The following is a 26569-nucleotide window of genomic DNA, read 5'->3' on the forward strand; positions in this document are numbered from 1 at the left end:
ATGTTGGCTGGTTGACCACAACAAGCTAGAAAGAGGGAGAACAAGAAAGAAAAGAAGCTCCACATCCTGAACATTTTTCACTGCGGAGGGCTTTTAAAAGCTATCAAAAAAGACAGGGACAAATAAAGGAGAAAAGAAGGCTCTTTATTTTATGCTATCATCAATTCGTCTATCTGAACACCTGATTTAAGCCTAGGTAACCCTCTATAACACTTTTTTTTAATCAGTTATAAAACTCTGAAGCATTCATTCATTTTCTTTTCGGGTTAGTCCCTTTATTAATCAGATGTCACCACAGCGAGAAAAAAAACACCAACTTATCAAGCAAGTGTTTTACGCAGCGGATGCCCTTTCAGCTGCAACCCATTACTGGGAAACAACCATACACACACATACACTATGGACAATTTACAGTAGCTACCTAATTCACCTACAGCACAGGACTGTGAGGGAAACCAGAGCACCTGGAGGAATCCCACATGAACACGCAAACTCCATACAGAAAGTAAAATTTTATTGAAATTTTATTGAAAAAAAAAAAAAAACAGCATAGGGGTTGTCCCTTTTTAAACACAATATTTGTTTGAGCTAAGTGTAAAAATGTAGGGAAAACTGCAAAAACACTGCTTGCAAAAAAAAGTCATTTAAATATAATTATATAAATAAAGGCTGGGTTTGTCTATATATTACCCAACATTGAGTTTTAAAACACATTTTTTATTGTTGTGCTAGAATGTAAGGACAATGTTTAGAACACTTCTTGCAAAAAAACATTGGGTTAAAATGTGCCATTTAAAAATTTTATTCAAAAATAAAATAGCATTATGTTTGTCCATATTTGACCAAACAACGGGTTAGAGATCCAATATTTGAGTTTAGTGTGAAAATGTAGGGACAACTGCAAAAAAAAAAAAAAAAAAAAATGTCACAGACGGGGGACGAGACCAGAGCTGTGAGCATAAATACCAGTTTATTTGGAGTATGGACAGGAAAAGATATGAACGTCTATTGCAGGATATGATGAAGCAGTGGACTAGATGATGAAGAGGAACCAAAGGATGAAATTGAGCCAGGAACACAGAGGAATTGGAGAACACACATCCATAAGAGACCAAGAGGAAATCACACTAGGGGAAGAGACGCAGACACTGGAGATCACAGGGAATAGATAGGTAAGTATGACTGATACATTAAGGTTTCACTGACTATGAGAGTTAGTCTTTCTGTCATGCGATGATGTCGGACACTGAGTAAGGGATAATAAGGGATTATATGGGGTTAGTGTGATGATTGGGAATGACATGCAAGTGTGGAGATGCTTAGTATTTAGGTGAGCGTGATGATGGTGGTGATTAAGTGAGGGTAGAAATGTGGCATGAAATGTGGTGCTCTGAGGGAAGCTGAAAATGATACGTGACTGGCCTAATCCTTTCAATGATCGGGAAAGAACCAACGAATCTGGGACTCAGTTTTTTGCAGGGCTGATGGAGACACATATCCCAATTAGATAACCATATTCTCTGGCCAACTTCATAATTGGAAGTGTTGGAGCGATGTTAATCTGCAAAGTTCTTTTGTCTCAGTACAGCTCTCTGGAGATGATGAATGGCTCATGAGTCCCAGACCTCCTTACTCTCTGACCCAGTGATCAATGGCCAATACACCTAATGGTTCTCCCGGCCATGGAAAAAGGGGAGACTGGAAACCGAGTATGCGCTAGAAGGATGTGAGTGCAGTGGCAAGACGCCACTTGGAGTTTTGCATACTAATCCTAGCCCAGGAACTGGTTTCAAGAGTTGTGGTGATCATGGCAAAAGCTTTGAAAGAATCACCCCACTTCCTGGATCTTATGCTCAGTCAGTTCATTGATTTGAGGATGATATCCCGAGGACAGAATGATGAGTAAGTAAACTGGGGACCTCAATGTGGAAGACCATAGTAAAGAAAATGCATGGGTAAACATTAGCTCCGCAGTTACCATGGCACATGGTAACCAAGGTAAGGGGATAAGTTCACACAATTTGGAGAATCTACCTACAATTACTAGGATACAGGTATTACCTTCAGAAACTGGGAGATCAGTCATGACATTGACTCCTATATGTGACCTGGGGTGATTTGAGACTAGCAGGGGTACAAGCTTTCCTTTAGGCAGACGATGAGGAGTCCTACGCCATCTCAGGCCACCAGAAATGTTCCTTCAGTAACGGGAAAATTTTGTTCGCCCCAAAGTTGCTAGTGCCCAGTGACGATTGAGATGATTCAATGAGTGGGATGCATTGGTACAGAGGAATGAACTGGAGACCCAGAGAACAACCTGGCTTGAAGATCTTCATATGTGGCAGAAGGGGTCTCCCACTCGATGGGACTTACAATTAACTTTAAAGGAATGATCTGCTTGGGTTCATTCTGGGCTTCTTCTGGGCTATAAAGCCTGGAGAGGGCATCAGCTCAGTATTCTTATGACCTGGAAGATATGAGATAGAGAAATTGAATCTTGTCAAGAACAGTTCCCACCTCACTTGTTGGGGATTCAGACATCAAGCATTTCATTGATACTGAAGATTTTTTATGATCTGTGAATAGCATGAAAGGATCTTTGGACCCCTCCAAACAATGCCGCCACTCTTCGAGGGCAAGCTTGATAGGTAGAAGCTCACGGTTAGCCACATCACTGTTCGCTTCTACTGGGCTGAACATTTTTGGAAAAGAAGGCACATGAATGGAGTCAAGATGGTACCTCCTGCCACTGAGATAGGATGGCCCCCACTTCGTTGGTGGATGCGTCCACCTCAACTGTAAAATGTAGCTCTGGATCGAGGTGAACTAAGAGGGGGCCTGTGTTTATACCTTCTTGAGGGTCTGAAAGGATTCAACTGCTTTTTCTGTCCAGACACTTGGGTTTTTCTCAAAGGAAACTGGTGAGATAACATGATATGGTACTATAATTTTGAATAAACTTCCTGTAGAAGTTAGCAAAGCCAAGGGAGCGCTGGAGCTCTTGGATGGTGATAGGTTATAGCTAAGAAATGATGGCTTCCACCTCTTCTATGTGCTCCTCTTCTACGTACTCCTCCATGGCCTTACATTGGGGAATGGATATGGGGGTAGACATGTTCATGGGGCACTGGCGCACCCTCAATCAGGTCAATAGCGCTGGGTGGCTCTCTTGGAGCAAAAGATGTCTTGAAATTTCTGATAGCATTGTGGAATCTTATCTGAGCACAGATCAGCAATACTTTCTATAAAATTCGTACACAGAATTGGAGTTATGAGTTTTCTTAACAGAACATTCAGGAATACATTTGGAAAAACTTTCCCCATTTGAGAAATTCTTCTTTGCCCTACAAGAACACAGTATTGTGTTTTACCAGCTAAGGGCACTTTAAGATGATGTCTGCGGTGGAACCTACCAGAACCAATAAGTTTATCTCCTCTTAATGAAATAGCCCAATCTGTATATGAATGGAATACACTACTCGGTTGATGATGGACTGAACATTATAGCTTTTCTCTGAGAAACAGATCTTGCAGTGGAGCTGATGGCACAGCCCGCCAGAGAATAAATTGCTGACTGAACCAGAGTCAAGAAGTGCGACCATTGGTTAAGTGTTAGCTGTTAGGTGCAGTAAGTGTCACAACGGTAGTGAGCGGTAGCTTGTTCTCTTGCATGGCATGAATAGCTCTTATCATGGGACGCACTGGACAAATGGGGCATGATGCTTGAAAATACCCTGACTTTCCACAATATAAGCAGAGACCCCGGTTTAGCAGACAGAGCTGCTCTGCATCGGTTAATCTTCCCTGATCCAGGATCATTGGTTCTGGGCTGGGGTCTGGTAGGGTCGAGGAAACAGGCTGACATAGGAGTGGATAACTAGGAATGTTAGTAATCACTTTGCTACAGGCTTCCATATGAGGAACATAGAATCAATAAGTTTTCCAGGCCGTAACTATCATCAGAAGCGGCCAACGGCATTCTTAGTTGTGCATCGAGACCCTGACAGTACATTGTCATCAATGTGTATTCATCCAAGTGGCTGGCTGCTGCAAGGGTGCAAAATATTAAGGAATATTCTTGAACTGACATAAAACCTTGGTTTAGGTGATATAAATGTTAACCTGTGGATGCCTCTTCGGCAGAATGACTGAAAACAGCCTTGAAATGTCCTGTAAACAACTTTACTGACTTTACTGAAGTTTTTGTTTAATACTTTGTTGATGCACCTTTAGCAGCAATTACACCCTGAAATCTTTATAATATGATGCCACAAGCTTGGCAAACCTGTTTTTGTGATTTTTTTCCCATTCCTATTTGCAGTACCGCACAAGCTCTATCAAGTTAGATGGAAAGTAGTGGTGTACAGCCTTTTTCAGATCTCTCTAGAGGAGTTTAATAGGATTTAGGTCTGGGCTCTGGTTGGGCCACTCAAAGACATTCACTGAGTTGTCGTGAAGCCACTTCATTGATATTTTGGCAGTGTGCTTTGGGTCATGCTGGAAGATGAACCGTCACCCCAGTCTGAGGTCAAGAGCTCTCTAAAGCAGGTTTTCATTCAGGATGTCTCTGTACATTGCTGCGTTCATCTTTCCCTCTGTTCTGACTAGTCTTCCAGTTCTCCACAAAAGAACGCTGGTGCTCAGACAGAGTGACATCGGGTCACTGTCAGCCCTGGGACCTTATATAGACAGGTGCCTTTTCAAATAATGTCCAATCAACTGAATTTACCACAGGTGAAGTCAAATTAAGCTGCTGAAACATCTCAAGAATGAACAGTGATAACAGAATGTACCTGATCTCAATTTAGAGTTATGTACATGTGTACATGTACTTATGTACATGTGTCTTTTCAGGTTTTTTATTTTTAATAAATTTGCAACAATTTCAAAATACCTTTTCACATTGTCATTATGGGGTATTGTGTGCAGAATTTGGGAAAAATAGATCAATTTAATCAATTTTTAAATAAGGCTGTAATATAAAAAAATGTGGAAAAAGTGAAGCGCTATGAATACTTTCTGGATGCACTGTAGATATAAATGTAGAAGTCTGTTGCAGGATATGATGAAGCAGTGGACCAGATGATGAGCAGGAACCAGAGAATGATAAGGAGCCAGGAGCACAAAGGAATCAGAGAACACACAACCATATATGAGATCAGGAGGAAATCACACTAGGAGGAGAGACACAGACACTGAAAATCACAAGGAATAGACAGGTAAGTATAACCAATAAGTTAAGATGTCACTGAAAATGAGAACTTGTCCTTCTGTTATGCAATGTTGCGAGACATTGAGTGAGGGACAGTGAAGGATTATATGGGGCTGACATGATGATCAGGAATGATGTGCAGGTGTGGGGCTAATTAGTATTAGGTGACTGTGACCATGATGATGGTGGTGATTGAGTGAGGGGAAAACCTGGCCTGGCTGTTACAGCGGGTAAGTATTTAGGATTGCACAGTGTAAGATTATGAATACCAACACTATAAGAAATGTTATAAATAAAATTATACATCTATTTAAAAAAATACCTGCTATATTTATGTGATTATTATTTTTAAATACATTTGTGAATACATTTTAGGAGGCCCTTATGATTTCTATCCACTGACTAAAACATACACTGTGTTTGAATAAGCATACAAGTCATATAAGGTGAGCTAAGGTGAAGTGAGGTCTCAAAAGCCAAGGAAAACAAAGAGAATGTTACAGATATTGTGCATACAAAGCATATACTGTGAAAGTAGACTACCAGCGGTGGACAGACCAGTAGCAAAGCATTTTTACTTCAATACTTTAGTTTTCAAATATCAAAACCTAATCATGTTATGATTTTGCAAAACATTTACTTTTAATTCACTACAATCCAAACTACAATAAGTAACACTTTATTTTAAGGTCTCCTTGTTACACTTGTTCCTTAATTACAGTTAATTATTTATAATTACAGGAAACTAATGCTAAACATAGCCCACATTCTAACCTTAACCATGTAATTAATGAATAATACATAATTAACTGAAGATTGACACTGTAAATAGGTTTTTCATATAACTTTTTAAAATGAAGTTGGTTTTGAGCAAAATTGTCCGCCACTTAGGGACAGTAAAGTCTGAGTTTGATCATCTTGAATGAACTGATACTTCTTTTAAGATAAACCTTTAAAATGTTTCAAAAATTTTACACAATAATTATTTTGTGAATTGGAATGATCCTATAATGCATCTGTTCTCGGTTGAAAAATTAATTCAAATCTGATCAAAGTAAATAGTTCACTGAATTCATGAGCCTGACTCAAAATGTTTTAATCATATTTAGGTCACATTTGGGAATTGTTTATTAGCTGTAAAAGCCCACTTTAACAATGGCCACATACAGCAGGCCTCAGCACATACTAGATATAAAACCTAGTACTTTTGCATAGTATTCTCTCTAAAATATTAACAACGTTTTATATAACATATACCTTTTTATATTATACATTGATTATGTTATATTATACAGTTTTATTTATCATTAAATGACACTCATGTTTATACTACGTTGTTGTTATTTTCATTTGTCTGAACACTTGAATTTTCAATTTCATTTGAATTATTAAGTAGAAAGATGACTTTGGTATTAAAAATGTTTTCTTTCTAAATAAATAAACTAATTATTATTAATTAATTCATTTATTTTCCTTTGGCCTAGTGCCTTATTTGTCGGAGGTCTCCACAGCGGAATGAACCGTCAACTATTCCAGCATGCGTTTTATGCTGTGGATGCCCTTCCAGCCGCAACCTATCACTGGGAAACATCCATACACTCATTCTCACTCATTCACACACACACACACACACACACACACACACACACACACACACACACACACACACAAAATGCGGTCAATTTTGTTTACCCAATTCATCTACATAGCATGTCTTTAGACTGTGGGGGAAACCGGAGCACCTGGAGGAAACACACACCAACACAGAGAGAACATGCAAACTCTACACAGAAATGCCTACTGGCCAAGCCAGGATTCAAACCAATGACCTTCTTGCTGTTGAGCCACCATGCCACCCAAACTAATTATTAATTGTTATTATTATTTTTACTCTTAAGACTTAGGGTGCTTTCACACCTACACTTTTGTTTCGGAACGTATCTCGTTTGCCCAGTTAGCGCGGTTCGTTTGGCATATGTGAACAGGGCAATCGCACTCTGTTCCGCGCCAAAGTAATTGCTCCGAGATCGCTTGAATGAGGTGGTCTCGGCTCGATTGAAACGAACCCTGGAGCGGTTCGATTGTAGTGAGAAAGCGATCCGATCCGAGCGCGGTTATATCACAGTGTTTTATGGATATGTAATAGGCTTACGGCTATATGGAGAGAGAATTATGGGTATGGCGGGAAGTTTCGCGAGTCTCCGGATGCCTGCAAACGAGTGATGATCTCCCGGGAATCTCGCGTCTCCCTCCAGGTCCTCAAATAGGCATCGTCGCGCACCCTTCTCACCGCTCCCCACCGCATCTCTCCTCAGACACGTCGCTCGCGCGCACCCTGTCAATCACCACCAAACCACCACCTCTCCTGACAGCTTAGCGGGACGCTGCAAAATAAACCCTGACACTCTGACCAATGTAAGGAGAGTTTCTCGCACGTGACTTGTTTTAGCTCTTTTGGTCCGATTAGAAACTTTGCAGTGTGAAAGCGAACCGCTCCAAGAGCAAAGAGCAACAATGTAACAATTGTAATCTCTGTTTCGGAACAACTGAATCGATTCACAGGTGTGAAAGTACCCTTAGGGTGCTTTCACAGCTACACTTTTGTTTCGAAACGTATCTCGTTTGCCCAGTTAGCGCGGTTCATTTGGCATATGTGAACAGGGCAATCGCACTCTGTTCCGCGCCAAAGTAATCGCTCCGAGATCGCTTGAATGAGGTGGTCTCGGCTCGATTGAAACGAACCCTGGAGCGGTTCGATTGTAGTGAGAAAGCGATCCGATCCGAGCGCGGTTGTATCACTGTGTTTTATGGATATGTAATAGGCATATACGGCTATATATGAAGAGAGAATTATGGGTATGGCGGGAAGTTTCGCGAGTCTCCGGATTCCCGCAAACGAGTGATGATCTCCCGGTAATCTCGCGTCTCCCTCCAGGTCCTCAAATAGGCATCGTCGCGCACCCTTCTCACCCCTCCCCACCGCGTCTCTCCTCAGACACGTCGCTCGCGCGCACCCTGTCAATCACCACCAAACCACCACCTCTCCTGACAGCTTAGCGGGACGCTGCAAAATAAACCCTGACACTCTGACCAATGTAAGGAGAGTTTACTCACATGTGACTTGTTTTAGCTCTTTTGGTCCGATTAGAAACTTTGCAATGTGAAAGCGAACCGCTCCAAGAGCAAAGAGCAACAATGTAACATTTGTAATCTCTGTTTTGGAACAACTGAATCGATTCACAGGTGTGAAAGCACCCTAAAATGCATAATTGTAAGTTTTTTATTAGGATATCTGTACTTTTACTCAAGTACTAAAGTAGGTCCATAATGACAAGCCAAATCAATGAGAATACATTTGATTATATTGAATTTAATGTTCTATAGCTTTTCAATGGGTGGGGACAAAAGGTTTAGTAAAAGATGAATGTGAACCTTGTGGGTTTGGAAAAACTAACACAGTCTAGCAGACAATTTGTAATATTTTTATTTAGTTGCTCATTTGAATTTGTACAGTCTCATTCATAAATTTAGGACAACATTTTTCAAGGTTAAGGGTTAAGGATCTATGTTTTCATACAAAATATTTATTCATTCATTTATTAATTTTCTTGTCGGCTTAGTCCCTTTATTAATCTGGGGTTGCCACAGCGGAATGAACCGCCAACTTATCCAGCAAGTTTTTACGCAGCAGAAGCCCTCCCAGCCGCAACCCATCTCTGGGAAACATCCACACAGACTCATACACTACAGACAATTTAGCCTACCCAATTCATCTGTATCGCATGTCTTTGGACTTTGGGGAAACCGGAGCACCCGGAGGAAACCCACGCGAATGCAGGGAGAACATGCAAACTCCACACAGAACACCAACTAAGCCGAGGCTCGAGCCAGCGACCTAGCTACCTTCTTGCTGTGAGGCGACAGCACTACCTACTGCGCCACTACTTCTCCCATACAAAATTTAATACAGATAATTTAACATCATTTTTTTTCTTTCTGTCCCTTTAACATGTACAATACGTGTTGAAATGAATAAATATCAATCAATTGAATGATTAATAAATGTTTCAGGAGTATTTTTCCCTATTACTTCATGTTAACTAATGTAATAAACTACTCTAACCCAAAAAAATAACATTTACTCAATATTTGCTCACACTTAAGTGGTTCCAAACCTTTATGAGTTTCTTTGAGATCAGAAGAAAATATTTGAAGAAATAGTTTAACCATTGACTTACAAGTTTTCCACTTTCTTCAAAGCATGTCTTCAACAGAAAAAAAAGAAAGTCAAACATGCTTGTAAATGACATTAAATGATAACATAATTTTCAGTTTTAACCATGCCTTTAATGTTAGTGTTGAGACATTTGCTATATGAGTATAATGTAACACTGCAAAAGTAACACCACTGAAAGGGGATAGTAAATCACATAAAAAGCTGTTCATTCATACTCTACAAGTTACTGTGCTCACAGATATTTGCATATTATATACATGATCTCTATCAAACAAGAAATCTCAGTGCTCTTGTCCTCAATGTATTTGCAGATGCGTATTAAAATCTGAGAAACAATCTGAACAAATGTGTCAAATGCACCAATTGTGTAATATCTGAGATAGGACCTGACTAACTAGTGCGCATTGAATCATTCCAGGTGGCAAAATGACTTGTGGCCGTGTCCCTCTGGAACTAATCAATAAGGTTCATTCTCACCCTCTAAGCCAGCACACAGACTGATATGAGTGATTTATGGGACAGAATTAAACTAATACCAATAATGGCATTTTCTATGCTGCTTAACAGCTGGTTTGTCGCTCCTATGTGAGCTCAAAGGTGTGAAAATGACTTTTGAGTCATTCATGGGAATTAAAGTCTCCGTCTGAGATTCGTGGTACTTGCAGTGGTCCATGTTAGGGTCAGCAGCATATGAGAATACTGAAGGTAGAAATAAAGCCTATATGACGGCACGGGAAAAAAGCCTATTAGCAGATGAAGACATCTCAATATGCATGTGAGATTCACCAGTAGATCCCAGTCCATTGATCTAGGGCTATTACATCTTTGTGACAGATCAGGAGACATGGTGATACTATATGACCTTGTTATGTTACATTATCATTTAAAAATATAGAAACTAAGACTGTTAAAATTCATGTTAAATGCTTTGTTTTCTGGTGGCTCCAATGCATCAAAAGGGCTCAGAGTACTTGACAGCACATGTCTAACCATTAGATGTCGAAAACATCTAAAGTCTAGATCTCTCATGGAGCATATATTACTTACACATGTAGTGTGTAAATGAAAAAATGAAAACTAAGGGTCACCACAAAGGCACAGTGAAGCAAAGTCTTACAGGCAGCCAGGGAATAGACTAATGTAGCTGTATATGTTCTAGAGTGGATTGCAGAGTCTATGCAATTTCCCCCCCCCACCTTTTCAAACTAAAATTCCAGTTATAGGGGCTGGATTTTATATGTCTTTGGTTTGAGCTGTTTGGGAGGTATACTTTACTTAAACCAGTAACAAGAATGATAAATATAGCATATGATGTGAATGATGAACAATATAATACATATTAAGCGTGTCATTATTTCAGAATGTCAGTATAAACCTACCTGGAAAATGTAAAGTGGATTTTTAGATTTGTGTTGAAGTGGTAACAATGTAGCTTTCAGTTTATTTATTTTTTATTTGAGAAAGAGAAAGTAAACATAAATATTTTTATTTCTGGTTTAAGTTGTTACCTAATACTAAGGTATTATTAATTTTAATATGACCTGGAATGCAGTCATAAGTATCAAATTGTTTCATTTAATGTAGGACAATATATGTGGTTGAGAAAAAATTATTTGAAAATTACCAATCAGAAAAAATTGGTGGTATATATGGAATGCATTAATGGAACATGACCTTTATTTATTATTCTAAGGTTTTTTTTATTATTTTTTTTATTACAATGTACTGGCTATTGTTAAACTTTACTCATGAAATAAGTCATGTTATGTTATAATTTAATTTAACATAAATCTATTATAACATTCAGTAATGTCTGGGGAAATGTTTTTGTTTTGTTTAATTGACAATTATTCGGACGCTAATGTTTTTTAGGCATGAGAAAGAGCATTATTAATATATTAACTTTTCTACGGTGACCAACTGTATAAAAACATCAGATATTTTTAGACTATTTAAACAAGTTTTGACCACTCTTAGAAATGCAATCCTTTTTATCCACATTTTATCAAATGTTTATTACCAAGTTACTAACAGGGATAATCACATAAATAAATATAATAATTTTTTTTTAAATTAATTTATTAATTTATTAATTAATTAAGTAAGTAAGTAAGTAATAAAACCGAACAAACATAAATTACAGTATTTATTAAATTCAAATTACTATAGCACTGAAACAATATAAATTTATGTCAACAATAACTTATTTTTATGTGTTAAATAAAATGTTCTTTAATGCAACAGTAAATTGCAGGTTAACGCTTATCCAAAAAGTTTAAATTATTTATTTGTTAATAACAACTTTATATTTCATAAAAAAGTGACCAAAAGTTGGTCGTGTGTGTGTATGTGTGTGAGTGTATATCCTCAACTTCTTTTGAAATGGTTAAATGACTGTCTTTCTTCCTCAGTGAAGGGGTTTAAAGGGTGGGAAGGCGCTTCTGTGGAGGTAACGGGACTCACTACACGTGAAAAGTGGGTTTGACATTGGGAGTTTGAAAGTGGACAGAGACGCAGTGGGGTTTGTGCCTCCCAGCTTCCCGTCAGAGAAATATCACCGTTTACCAACCTGAAAGTGACTTTAGAATTTTCCCGTGACATTTACATCAGCACTGGAAATACCGCGAGGAAACAATGTAAAAGTCTCAGCATGGGCGCACACATGTTGTTGGATCATGCCGGTGATTTTTTATGAAGAATATTTCATATATTTTTTTCTTCATTGTTTTCATAAATTATGTTTTTGAAAACGGTCGCCTGAGTTGCTTTAACTTTGAGGAATAAAAATTACTTGACGGATTCATTTAACATGGAATCAGTGGATGAATAAATCATATTTCCGATACTCGTAAACTGCAATTGCCCTTTTAATTGTTCGTCTTATTGCTGATGTCCGATGGACCGATTTTCATACAGAAATATACAGGAACAGAGGAATTGATGAAGGACTTACTGTTTCGGATGATTATCAGACAGGGTTTGGAAATCTCACAATGAGGCTGAAATCATCGAGGTTAGGTTACCTGTAAGTACACCACTTAAATGTAGTCATTTCTATAGTTGTTTATTTTTGTATAATTTTAAAGAAGTAATAAATTTGGTTTTCCCGCACTCAGATTTCTTCAATTCATGACTCTGTGTTTTTACACTCAGGTAAGTCGATTTTTTTCACAAACAAGCTTTTTTTTATAATTGTAATTGTGTTGGTGCTATAGGACAATTCCAAAATATAATATAATAATCAAAATATCAGAATCAATTGTTTCATTTGATTGTTTCAGCAATCAAAATTTTTACAAACATAGTAAGAAGTGAAATTAGAAGGATGCCTGCAGCACAACTTTTCAGTTTACTTCTATTTGACCCAAATAGACTCACCAGAATAAGACAGGTGTGGCATTTGTGAGAGTGACAAACATTGTTTGTTAGCATGCAGTTTATGTATTTTAATATTTGTTCCCAAATTATTCAGTTGCTTTTGATGAAATGTTTCTTTTAGTTTAATATTTGCAAATAAGTGAAAAATCCGGTTGAGGTGATCATACACAATAATAAACACTAATAATCTCAAAAACCTTTATTTTTCCATTTTATATTAGTACTTAATTTTAGCACTTTTTTGTACCTGGCATTAATTTTCACTCTTTATAATTTGATACAAGTCATTATTTATATACAAATATGCATAACAGTCATACAATTCAAAGCAAAACACTAATGCATTGAGTTACAAGTGTTAAAACAAAACAAAACAAAAAAGCCAAATTCTCTCCTACAAATATTTTCCAGGCAAGCATCAGCAAGATACACCGAAAGTGATACAAAGTTACCCACATTAATCATGTGATTTTATATGTGCGCTGTAAATGTGTTAAAACCGTGCAAACAACTCATTATTAATAGAGTCATTGGCAAATTGTCAAACATCTTGAAAAGACGTGAACCCCTCACTTTAAAGGTAATGGCTCTAACATGTGGGCACGGCGCATGACTGGCTTACAAAAGAAAATCATTATGGGAAAGGCCTGTGAAACTGGGGTGAAAGATCATTGTTGGTCGAAATGACCCCTCATTGGCATCTTTTTTAGAGTGTGGATAGTGCACTTGCCCCTGGAATGCCAACTAAGTGAAGCCACATATGGAATCATTCGAAAATCAATCGATTCTGATGAGAAAGTTGCAGTTCATATTGTTATTGGAATATACATGTCACACGCTACACTTTAAATAATCAGAATATAGTTCTTCTTTGTTCTTCTGTTTAAAAAATCCGCATGTTCTTCTGTGTCATTTCCATAGATGACCATGCAGTCCATCTCTATGCCTAATTTTAAGCACCATGTAACGGAGCAGAGTCGTCTGTCAGACAGGATGAGTCGGAGATTAACAAGGACTTATCAGCTATATAGCCGAACCAGCGGTAAACATGTACAAGTCCTGGGTAATAAGAGGGTTAACGCCAATGCAGAGGATGGAGATATTCATGGCAAGTCACAGTTTTATAAGACACACATAATTTTTCTTTGTCATCTGCAAACAATAGAACAGAACAAGTCAGTTAAGAATATTATTTCAAGTTACTTTCAAGTATATCCAGTAAATGTCAATGCCAAAAGGTAACTTGCAAAGCTTGAAATGGATTCTATATTGTTGAGTACGGGGATCTCAAGAGAAACCCGTTACGGTTCTGGAAAACACATCAGTACTCATCTTACTTCTGCCGTCTTAACATTTCCTGAATAGTTCTCCATATAACAAAGAGTTGTACAATAGAAATATGACATATTGCTTTTTAACATCATTATTTTTCAGCTTTTGTGACTTTCAAAACAAATGTTTATTGCAAATGTTTCTATATTATGTGTGAAGCAAAATGATCTAAGGTTTCAATCACTTGTTGAGAGTAATTTGCTGCAAAATGAGATGTATTTTATGCTAAACGAATGGTTGACATATGATTCATAGCATGGGCAATGTGAAGTCAATCTTATTTTATTAGAACTCAGTGTCAGTTTTAAACCTATACAGTAGGGCACCTGTTTTTAAGTGAGCCACGGCACTTCTTCTCCAAACAAAACAGTGGTTAGGATCCCATCCGCTGGGAATGAATTCCTGTCACCAAAGTATTTCTGCATGTCTAGCCATCTTTCCACTCGTGCAGTCCATCCACTTTGCCCACTTTTTTGGAGGGTCATTTTATGAGGAATTTTCATAGCTTTACAACTCAAGGTATGAGTCAGTTTATGAAGAGAGGTGAGGTCAGCGACATCGCTTTATACCCTTCTTTGTTACTCTTATTCTTTGTAGTCTTGGCCTAACACACATGCACACACAGGTTTGTTTTTGTGATTTTTGGGACATTCCATACGTTTGTTGGTTTTTATACTGTAAAAACAGATCTTTTTTACATTATCCACATGAAACTTTCTTTATTTTTTTACTTTCTAAAGAAAGAAAAAAGTATTCTATATGATTTATAAGTATTTTTAATACGACACCTTCATTCATTCATTCATTCAATTTCTTTTCGGCTTAGTCCCTTTATTAATCTGCGGTCATCACAGCGGAATGAACTGCCTCATAAGTCACCTTGTCTTTGTAATACCTATACAAATGTGTGTCCTTATATGTCTCACACACACACACTGACAAATCTAGGCTCAATATTGGCATATACTTCTTACTGTGTGCCAACCCAGACTACATTAGAATATTGAAAATATTCCCAATCACTCCCCAATCACATGCATCTTTCTTTATCATTTGTGTATATCACCTGAAAGCAAATTAAAAGTAACAGGCTTTTAATTTTTGCAGCAAAACTTGTTGTGGAAACGGATACATTTGGAAGCCGGGTTCGAATCAGAGGGGCAAAAACAGGATACTATATTTGCATGAACAAGAAAGGCAAGCTCATTGGACGGGTGAGTAAATGAAATGTTTTTCAAGCTACCTTCCTTCACTTGTAGAGCATGGCACCAGAAACACCAAGGTCTTGAGTTTGATTCCCAGGGAAACTGATAAAACAATGTGCACCTTTAACACAAGTCACTTTGCAAAAAAGCGTTTGCCAAATGCAATGAAACAGCATTACTCACATGATGATATATAAAATACAGACAACTAAACTGGCTCAACTGGCACTGACTATATCGCAGGTAAACCCATCATGCCCTATGTGCAGAACTATGTCTCATAAATCTTTAAGTCTTCAATTGCAGATTTCTGAGTTTGTCATTTCAGTCGTCCGCTTTCTGTCTCTTTTTCCTGCCAGAGGAAGGGCCGTGGCAAGGATTGCATATTCACCGAGATCGTTCTGGAAAATAACTACACAGCTTTGCAGAATGCCAAGTACAAAGGCTGGTACATGGCCTTTACACGCAAGGGTCGACCCAGGAAAGCCATGCAGACCCGGCAGCACCAGAGAGAGGCCCACTTCATGAAACGTCTTCCTCGAGGACACCTATTAACAGAACAGAAGCCCTTTGATTTAATCCCATATCCCCTCAACAAGAGGACTAAGCACCATCAGCGCGCAAGCGTTAATTGAGGAAAGGGCAGCGTCTTATAATGGAGTGCTATCTTAATTTGAGTTTATCTAATCTTTGTGCATTCAGAGTTTAATGGACATCACAGCAAAGCAATGTTGTGTATAATTTAAGGAAAATGTACAGATGAATGACTGTACTAGGAACAGTATGTTCTGGGACAATGACTAAACTCATGACTGAACAGAGGACAAGTAAGCCTTGTAATAATGCAACACATCTCTGGGAATGAAACAAAACAGCAGACATACGACACATAAACACTCTCAGAAATGTGTGCAAAACTATTTTTGAAGAACATCTAGAATGTTTATTCATGTTGTTCCAAAACCCTGATACCTTTGTTCATCTTTAAAACACAAATATAGATATTTTGGTCCCGACTCAAAGTCCAGAGAGGTACCAAACACAGTGTCAATACAGTTCATGTGTCCTCTGGATATACCGCAGATGCCCAAGCCACACATAAGTTCATCTGTTTGAAACGAAGCACAGGCTCATCCGAAATATACACCATCTGTGACCACATGCTATACAAGTGCACATACACTCTCAGAAATAAAGGTACAGGAGCTGTCACTGGGCATTACCTTTTCAAAAGATACATATTTGTACTTAAAGAATTCACATTGGCACCTCAAAGGGATATATTAGTACCCAAATGTACCTAAAACGTACCTATGAGGTACCATTATGAACCGTGTACTTTTATTTCTGAGAGTGTACATAGAGCATGCGCATGCTATACTGACATTGAGGAGAAGAACATCCAAAATATCTTTATTTGTGTTCTCAGGGGTATTTGGATGACATTTGAGTATATTTTTGACAGAATTTTCATTTTGGGGTGAGCTATCCCTTTTATTGAACTACAGATTCCACCGGATCCTCTATATTTAAAAGTGTCAGGTACCAATATGCACCTTCAGAGGTAGATAAGGTGCAAAGTCATCCCAGTGAAAAAGTAAACCTAAAAAAGTTTTGCACATTGTTTTCTGACAGTGACCATGGCAGCTACCTACTGATGACCCCAAACATATGCAGATACACACAGAGTCCACGATGTGTAGGGATATTATCAAAAGCATCTTTATTGTTTGTACATGACTATATATTTTTATTGGAAGATTGTAAGATACTTAAACAAATGGAAATATTTATTTTAGAGTGTGTATTAAATTCATGTAAAAGTATCGATTTAATAAGTTTTTTTGGGGTGTGAGATTCATTGACTCCCCGACATCTTTTGTGGGCAATTCGGACGGTGATTGATTCTCCTCCTTTGAGATGCGCTTCTACGCTGCGTTTGCTTTGAAGAAGTCAGCGATCATTAGCTGACAGGTCGAATTCTCCTTCGCTCATAGATCACGCTGTATGTGTGTGGGCGCATCAAGAACACGAGCACGACAAGTGTGGGTTAAAGTCGAAGGCCTCCAGGAACACAAGTCGGCCAAATTGGGAGCCAGTTTCTTTCAGAGTCAGGCTCATTCAGTTGACAACAACAGCAGCCTGAGAGAAACCTCAAGGGCATGCTCGGGTCTATTCAAGAGGTATACCTCCAGGACCGTATAGCTGTTGTTATGTTTTTGGCCCAGCAGTCGAACTCCCAGAAAAAGAGGCCTGAGCCTCAGATAACTGTGAGGCAATATCTGTGACAGGCCGGTCTCGATTGAATGTGCTCAGCAAGTGAGACTGGGCCTTTGAATAGCTCGGGCCTTTCGCTTTAGAAGAGATGAGGTCAACCCACCATTGCTTTCCCAAACAAAGGTTACCACCGTGTAGTTGCATTTCTGCGACCCGCGCACCGTAACCCTCTGATCAAATGCTCCCTTTGTAGGCGCCGTAGAAAAGAAACATGTTATACAATGGTGGACCTGAATAATAACACAAGGAGGGGTCAGCTATCAAAAAAGGAAGCCCAGTCACACAGAGGGGGTGAGGAGAAACCAAGAGCGACTCGGGGGGGGGGGGGGGGGGGGGGGGGAACGTTCGGTGGGGGTGTTATGGGTTGAGATGTGGGCGAGAGGGGCTGAAAGAGGGCAAACGGCTGGGAAGAGGCAAAGAGGGGCACAGACGAATGAAAAGGGCCAAAAAAGAGTGTCTCTCTGTTGAGGCAGTTGAGCATGACCATTGAGGCCTCAGGATGGGGAGGGAGAAAGGGAAGAAGAGACACTGAACAAAAATCACAGCACCGAGCTCTTCGCCCTGTCGCCTTTTTCCCAGGACTTCTGATTTGTCAGTTGGCCCTTGGACTGCATCCACGTGTGGAGCAATGTTTCGTGGCAGAGAAGCATCTAGAAGAGATTTGATTGACCTACTAAAAGTCTTTAAATTGGTGCTTTGTTCTGTTTGTGTCAAAAGACCACCTTACATGACTGCATCATTCAATAAATCAAACTTCCTTCATTCATTCATTCATTCATTCATTTTCTTTTCGGCTTAGTGCCTTTATTAATCTGGGGACGCCACAGTGGAATGAACCACCAACTTATCCAGTATATGATTTACGCAGCAGATGTCCTTCCAGCTGCAACAAATCACTGGGAAACATCCATACACACGGTATGAAGGTATATTCGACACACGGTGGCTCGCACTATCGTTGCAAAGCAAGAAGGTTGCTGGTTCAAGATCCGCCGGGCCAGTGAGAGAGGTCTGGCTACAGACTCGGTGTAGATGCAATCTGAGCTGCATCCAATGCTTTTTAATGCCCTCACCTTACCCCACCCCTAACCCTACCCCTCACAGTAACATCATAGCTCCACTGAGTGCATTGTGTCTGACATTGCATCTATGAGCAATGCAATCTCAGCTTGCATCATAAAGGCTGCATCCAGATACTATTGTTTGGATGGGCATCCACTGCAAAAAATATATGCCAGAATAGTTGATGGTTTATTCCGCTTTGGCAACCCCTGATAAATAAAGGACTATGACAAAGGAAAATGAATGAATAAATGAATATTTGACGAACATAAAATAGGACCCCAGTCATACTTTCAGACATTACACTACACAGTTCCTCAAAATATGGTAACCAAATGCAAAAATACACTATGGTTTAACACTGAAGCTTGCTGACTTTCTGAATTTTTGAATCAATGTTCTTCACCAATTTTCTGCAGAGTTTAACTCCAACCATATCAAGCTCACCTACCTGTGGTTTTCTGATTCTGGAGACATTGATTAATATGTTCAGGTATGTATGATTAGGGTTGGAGATAAAATCTGCAGAAAAGATGATCTTATGGGCCCGATTTGAGAATCCTTTGGTAAAAAAAAACATTAAATCCCTGAGGTTTATATGCTGCCCAGTCATTCTGAATGAGAGGGGTACAACACAAATGTGTTCTGAAATATGTTTGAAACTTGATGAAAGACTGTATCCCTACTTATCATATGCAATTTGTCCATTTTGACTGGAACAAATCATTTACCAACTTAAGTTGACTAGTGGCTAAACTCATCAGTGGAATTTCAAAACTGACTGATGCACAAGTGAAGTTTGTTTATAAACTAATTTCGAGAGGATCACGTGCTTATGATTTATCACGGCCGGTCTCGTATTAGCTAATCATTATCTTCCAATCATATGAGCCTTAAGCTACTATAAAGAACCATAGTTTTCAGTCCACATTATCTTCGTTTGGAAGAAACCCCCCTTCCTCCCCTATTCTCCTCCTTGACATTGATTGGGCGGCACGGTGGCCCAGTGGTTAGCACTGAGAGCCTCACAGCAAGAACACCACTGGCCTAGTTTCGCCTAGCCGGTGGGAGTTTCTGTGAGGAGTTCATATGTTCTCCCCGTGTTCGCGTGGGTTTTCCCCGGGCTCTCCGGTTTCCTCCCACCATCTAAAGACATACATCACGCTTAAGAACCAAGCACGCTTTAGCCCCCTTCTCAGATGTTCCCTTAGCTATCGCAGTCGGGGAGTTCTGAGATCCACCAAGCTCAGGCTCCCCTCTAGATCTGCAAACGGGGGGGAGCCCCGGGCTCGAGGATCCCTTGAGCTCGGGGCTCTCTCCCGGGACAGCATGCCAAACAAGCTTTGATAGATCATTGGCTAAGTGTGAACTCTTGAAACAGAGCCAAGTTTTTCAATGAGCATTATGGGCACAGGCTAATGCGCACGTGGAGCCTATGCAAGAGAAAGAAAAAGATCTCTAATTTCTGTGTCATGATTTTGGTAAATAACTCACCTTATTGACAGAAGCTATTTATACAATCTCTGCTCATCAATGCTTGATTGACATAGACAACATTACTAAAGAAGCACTTTTGAAAACAGGCTTAGTTGTATGTACCCTCTCTCTGCCAAACTCATTCTTATTTCCCCATTACATATCAGATCAGAAATACATTTATTTTGAATAACAAGGAAATGAATATATTTTAACAATGAAAATAATAAAAACATAAGTCCCTCTTTGGTACTAACAAATTAAATTTATCAGAGGTATATAAACAGCAAATTTATTTATTACTCATGCAACCAGCTGCAGGGCTTGGTTAGTCACCATTTCTTTTTTCTAGAGCGTGTCTTAACATTACGACCATATATATGCAACTGGAGTTAATTTAGTTCCCTAAAGGAGTTTGAGCTGAGTATACATGCTTTCACCTAGTTCCAGGAACTATTAAAACATTCCTCCACTATGAAAGTCCATCAAGGAATATTTGTAGTTTACAAAAGTGGTTCTTTAGATCTGGAGATTATAGATTTCACTAAAATAAATAATTAGTCCTTTGGACTATTTACTAAAAGAAAGAAATAACCAAACTATGGATACAAGTTCTGCTTTTACCAACATACCTCAACAATTCATTGTGTCTCAAATTGAAAGTTTTCACAAACATTTGCCAAAAAAAGTACACTGTAAAATGTAATTAGTTGAGTTTACTCTGGAAGCTTCTGGTAACTGATTCTTACATTTTGCAATAAATTAGTTAATAATTTCCGAGTTGATGAAACGTCAATAGAAATTTTACATCTGTGTAAACTTTCTACTCCACAAATATTTTGTTTAGATTTTTTTTTTAATGTCCAAAAGAAAAAAAAAAAGGTTCTTTTAAAATTAATTTATAAAGTTTTTGTGGAAGGAAAAATGTTTCTTCTATGGCATTGAACTCCATTTAAGAACCTTTTTTAAGTGTTTTAAGTGTATTTTGAGTGTTAAGAAATTCTGTAAGCTTAAAGACTTTAATAAACTGAACTTAAACTAAACCCTAATTTCCTAATACACTTGTTTATGTATCAAAAAATAATAATAGTAGAAATCAAGTAGAAAATGACCACTAACTGATTGCTAACAAATTTAGGAATTTAAGGAATTTAAGAGAAAGGACTCCATATACATATGCATAACATTCATTGCAATTTAATTAAATCAAAGTGTTTTTTTTTATGTTTATACAAAAGCAAAATAACAAATAACAAAAATAGCAAATTAATGCTAAGTTAATAGTTCTGGATGCACAACATCATCACCACCACTCCATTTCTGACACCTATTTCAATGTTAATTAAAATCTACAAAATGGAAAGTTTGAATTGGGATAATCTGTGAGAATGGCAATGTAAACACAAGAATTTTCCTGTTTCGACCCTGTAGATCTATTTAGCAACTGCCTTAACCCTTGATGCACAACATGATTCTGACTGAGTCTATGGCCAAATTTGGCAATAAATTAATTTCATCATTTAGTTTTCGAGGTGATGCTCAATTCACTTATTTTTGATTATCACAAACCCTTGTTTTCATTCTTCCATTTGAATCTTTTGAGCATTTTTTTTTATTGTGATTACCAAATATTAATATTATATATGGGACTTTTTTGCCAATGTGTTTAAAACTGATCTATAAATACAAAAAACTGTGCTCATACAGTTTTTATTAATAATCAGTATGATTTATGAATATTAAATCGTTACTGGGATCACATGGGAAATGAAAAAGAATCATTTTATATGTATAGAATTCAGTTCATTTTTCAAAAGTAAAATAAACAAGAAAGGAACTTACATCATTCAAGTTAAATTTATATCAGAAATTTATTTCAGAGGTCGCCACAGGTCGTCAGTTTCTCTGGTAATTGTTTTATACAGCAAATGCCCTTTCCTGCCACAATCCACTGGAGAGTATAACTATCAGCACTGGGAAACACTCATATACACATACTGAGCTGATCCAATTCACCTATACTGCATGTCTTTGGACTGTGTGGGAAACCAGAGCACCTGGAGGAAACCCACACGAACATGGAGTGAACATGCAAACAGAAAGGCCTCCTGGTCCAACTGGGTCTCGAACCAGTGACCTTCTTCTGCGAGGCAACCATGCTAATTACTTAGCCACTGTGTTGAAGTAAATCAAAAATAACTGACCTCGCGGACATTTTGTACACTGATTTGTCAAGCTGCTCTTCACAAATATGCCCCTGTGTACCTGAATATGCTTCAATATGTCAAAAGCAATGTTTCAAAAACTCAAGTTGCATTAACTGAAATCCCACGCCAACATGGGGAGAACATGCAAACTCCACAAAGAAATGTCAACTGATCCAACCAGGACTTGAACCAGTGATGTTCTTGCTATGAGGTGACAGTGAACCACTGAGCCACCGGGTCACAAGCCAAGTAAAATTATTTATTGTAAATATTACTCAAAGTATTATTATAAAAGTGCTCAAGAGTAATTTTAGGCTGCATTTGAAAACGTAACATTCTGTAGTGCATTTAGTCATTGTTTAAGGTTACAATAATTTGGTGATTTCAGTCATCATTACGATACAGAGATTTTATGTCTTCTTGGAAATGCGGCATGGTGGCTCAGTGGTTATCACTGTCGCCTCACAGCAAGAAGGTCGCTGGTTCTCCATCCATGTTTTCCATGCGTTCGTGTGGGTTTCCTCCGGGTGCTCCGGTTTCCCCCACAGTCCAAAGACATGCGGTACAGGTGAATTGGGTAGGCTAAATTGTCAATAGTGTATGTGTGTGAATGAGTGTGGATGTTTCCCAGAGATGGATTGCAGCTGGAAGGGCATCTGCTGCGTAAAAACATGCTGGATAAGTTGGTGGTTCATTCCGTAGTGGCAACCCCTAATTAATAAAGGCACTGAGCCAAAAAAAAAAAATGTATAATGAATGACTGCAGGTTGAAGGGAAATAGTACAGTAAAAGTATCAAAATAGCACTAAAATGTACTCAAGTGAAAGTAAAAGTACACATTTTTAAATCTACTTAGTAAAGTACAATTCCTGAGGAAAAATGATCGTCCGTTGAGTATTTGTAGGCGGTTACTGTACACCATTGCTAAAATGTCAAAAATGAATAACTTGCTCCAAAATGCTGATGACATTATCAACGAACCACTCCTATAGGACCTGTTGAATTAGTTTTGACCTACAGGTAACAGTCAACATCTGCCAATATACAGACCACTGATCACCGGTCTGTTAGAAGAGCCGGTATCTTTTAAAAAAGGACTGGAGGATCTATAGTAATCTCTCTTGGTAGCACTTAACCCATAAACATCTGATTCTTCCATGTTAGACTTTTCAAAATAATTTTTCACAAAGCTCATGCCAGCAGTCTCCCCTGGACATTAGCTATTGGATGAATCTGGAATCTCGTGTTGCTGTGAACTGGAGCGTACCATCTTTGGGCAGTGTGAGAAAGGGTGAAGACAGCGCCAGGACTCTAGCTCTGCTCCTAGAAGGTTTCAATGATGTGTGCAGATGTTTGGCTCGCAGCACTGCTTGTCAACACACGGGTGTAATGATGCTCAATGCTTTCTGTCTTTCTGTGGTCAATATGAGACTGTTATGGTGAGATTTTAGCACACTGCAAAAGGTGACGATTCTGGTGAACGCTCCGTGTGTTTTTAATCATTTTGACTAACTCATATTAATGGCATGTACCCACGCTTTGTACCATCACCAGGGCCAAAAGACTGATGCCAGATATAAGAGTTCAAGGTGTGGCGTGAGCTGTTGAGTAAATCAAACAAGTCACAGTTTACTGCTGTAAAAACTTTGAATCGTCACATGCATCATTCTTAACAGTTCTACAGTTGATTAAGGTACACAATGATTCACAGATACTCATTAAATACACTTATGCTATGCTGCATTTGATTTACCTCAGAAGTTGGATGTCAGAACTGGTCAGTGTTCCAAAATGGCCAATGTTCCAATGTGTCCAATGTGACACAATGTGTTGTGTCAGCAATAAGGTTACACTGCATTCTGTGACTGGGTTATTGTATTTTCACTGTCACACAGGAATTGTATTCATTCAGTCATTTTCTTTTCATCTTAGTCCCATTATTAACCAGGGGTCGCCACAGCGGAATGAACCACCTACTTATCTAGCATATGTTTTACGCAGCGGATGCCCTTCCAGCTGCAACCTAACACTGAAAACACTCATACACTCTTGAATTCACACACATACCATGGCCATTTTAGCTTATTTAATTCATCTGTACCGCATGTCTTTGGAATAAGGGGAAACTGTATTGACATGCTTTGAAATGCAGTAAATGGTTAAACATTTCATTGTCTTCCATGGAACTCTTATAAAAACTGTCGTGTTAATAAACATTTTAAGCCAATTCACAAAACTGTAGTGAGTGATTGTCTCAAGCAATAAATTACAGCTTTTATAAATAAAATAAAAAAATCATAAAATAATTAATAAATGCATCAGGCCTATTTTACAAGTGCGTATTTTAGTTAATGGCAATCCTTTTTTTAATGATTAAACATAAGAACTTGATTCATTTTGTCACTGAAAACCAAGTCATGTGGTGTGACACAAAAAATGTCATTTAAAAAAAGGTAATTAGTTAAAGGATTCATGTAACTGAAGCTCCCTGTGAAGTTCATGAATTACATCTGTTTTTGTCTCAAAATGTTCCACATTTGTAACTTTTTTTGTAAGCATGATGAATTGTTTTGTTGTCCTTTGGAGTAATACCTTATTTATTGAAAATGTCCAAATCCAACAGATCATGGAAAAAAGAATATATTATTTATTAATTCATATAAAATAATTAGCACTGTAAGAAGATTGGTGTCCACCAATGGGATAGAGATAAATTGCTCTCATGCTGCTTGTATATAGTAAAAGTTATTTATCTGAATTATTGCTATGTCATGCCATAGGACATATTTAAGTTATGGTTCAGTACATACAATTTCTGTTTAAATTGGATTTAAATTGAATTGGATTTTAAATTGAAAATTGGATTTTTCCCACTCATTTCTAAACATAATAGTTTTAATAACTCATCTCTAACAACTGATTTATTTTATCTTCGGCATGATGACAATAAATAATATTTTTCTAGCTATTTTTCAAGACACTTCTATAAACTTAAAGTGACACTTAAAGGCTTACTTAGTTAGGCAAGTTATTGTATAACGATGGTATAACGATGGAACTGCTTTTATTCTAGCCGAAAAAAAAAAAAAAAAAAAAAAACTAAAACTTTCTCCAGAAGGAAAAATATTATCACACATACTGTGAAAATTTCCTTGCTCTGTTAGACATCATTTGGTAAATATATGAAAAAAAAAAGAAAAAGATCAAAAAGAGGCTAATAATTCTGACTTTAACTATAAATTGAAGTCAGAATCATTAACCCCATTTTGATTTTTTTTTTTCATATTTCCCAAATTATTTTTAACAGAGCAAGGAAATTTTCACAGTATGTCTAATAATATTTTTTCTTCTGGAGAAAGTCTTATTTGTTTTATTTTAGCTAGAATAAAAGCAGTTATTAATTTCTTTAAAAACATTTTTGGGACAAAATTATTAGCACCTTTAAGCTAATTTTTTTCTCGATAATCTACGCAACAAACCATCGATATACAATAACTTGCCTAATTACCCTAACCTGTCTACTTCAATTTATTAACCTAGTTAAGCCTTTAAATGTCACTTTAAGCGGTATAGAAGTGTCTTGAAAAATATAAAGTAAAATATTATTTACTGTCATCATGTCAAAGATAAAATAAATCCGTTATTAGAAATAAGTTTTTAAAACTATTATGCTTAGAAATGTGCTAAAACAATCTTCCCTCCGTTAAACAGAAATTGGTGAAAAAAAATAAACAGGCGCTAATAATTCAGGGGGGCTAATAATTCTGACTTCAACTGTATATATATGCTCACAACAATATGATGAAAATACATAAAATTCAGTTTTAGGCATGCCATGTGCCATCTGATTCGAGACTAGCATCTTGAGGTTGGCACAAATTGCAAGAAAATCCCAGCTTTGTTATTAAGCTGAAGAATAAAATAAAGAACAATTAGTAAGTGAATCAAATGTTCAAAAAACAACAACAAAAAAATCGCATTTAAGCAGTTTGCATGACTTCACATTAACAATAGATACTGCGCACAGGAAAGTAAACATTTGTTTTATGTTATTTTAGTTTAAGTAAAATTAATGGAAAATTCCTTAAATGTATGAGTTGAGTCAGCATCTTCATGGGCTCTGGGGTAATGTTAATTTGGAAACTTGACCTACTAAAGTGGGAAACCAAGGATATACAATAAT

General features: G+C 37.8%; 2 protein-coding genes across 4 annotated transcripts in view; one reads left to right on the forward strand and one right to left on the reverse strand.

The window, feature by feature from the left end:
• Nucleotides 1-26569, reverse strand: part of LOC141385860 (uncharacterized) — a 741913-nt gene that overhangs the window by 124454 nt on the left and 590890 nt on the right. The gene's annotated exons all lie outside the window — the stretch shown is intronic.
• On the forward strand, nucleotides 11936-17199 carry fgf8b (fibroblast growth factor 8b). Of its 2 annotated transcripts, XR_012402759.1 has the most exons (6): nucleotides 11936-12474; nucleotides 12566-12602; nucleotides 13749-13935; nucleotides 15267-15373; nucleotides 15724-16535; nucleotides 16717-17199. XR_012402759.1 is itself a non-coding variant. In NM_182856.1 (5 exon segments), coding segments are annotated over 5 exon segments (639 nt in total). In that variant the 5' UTR covers nucleotides 11960-12442; the 3' UTR covers nucleotides 16000-17199.

This window comes from Danio rerio, chromosome 1 (genome assembly GCF_049306965.1).
Source record: "Danio rerio strain Tuebingen ecotype United States chromosome 1, GRCz12tu, whole genome shotgun sequence".
NCBI classification, from domain to species: domain Eukaryota; kingdom Metazoa; phylum Chordata; class Actinopteri; order Cypriniformes; family Danionidae; genus Danio; species Danio rerio.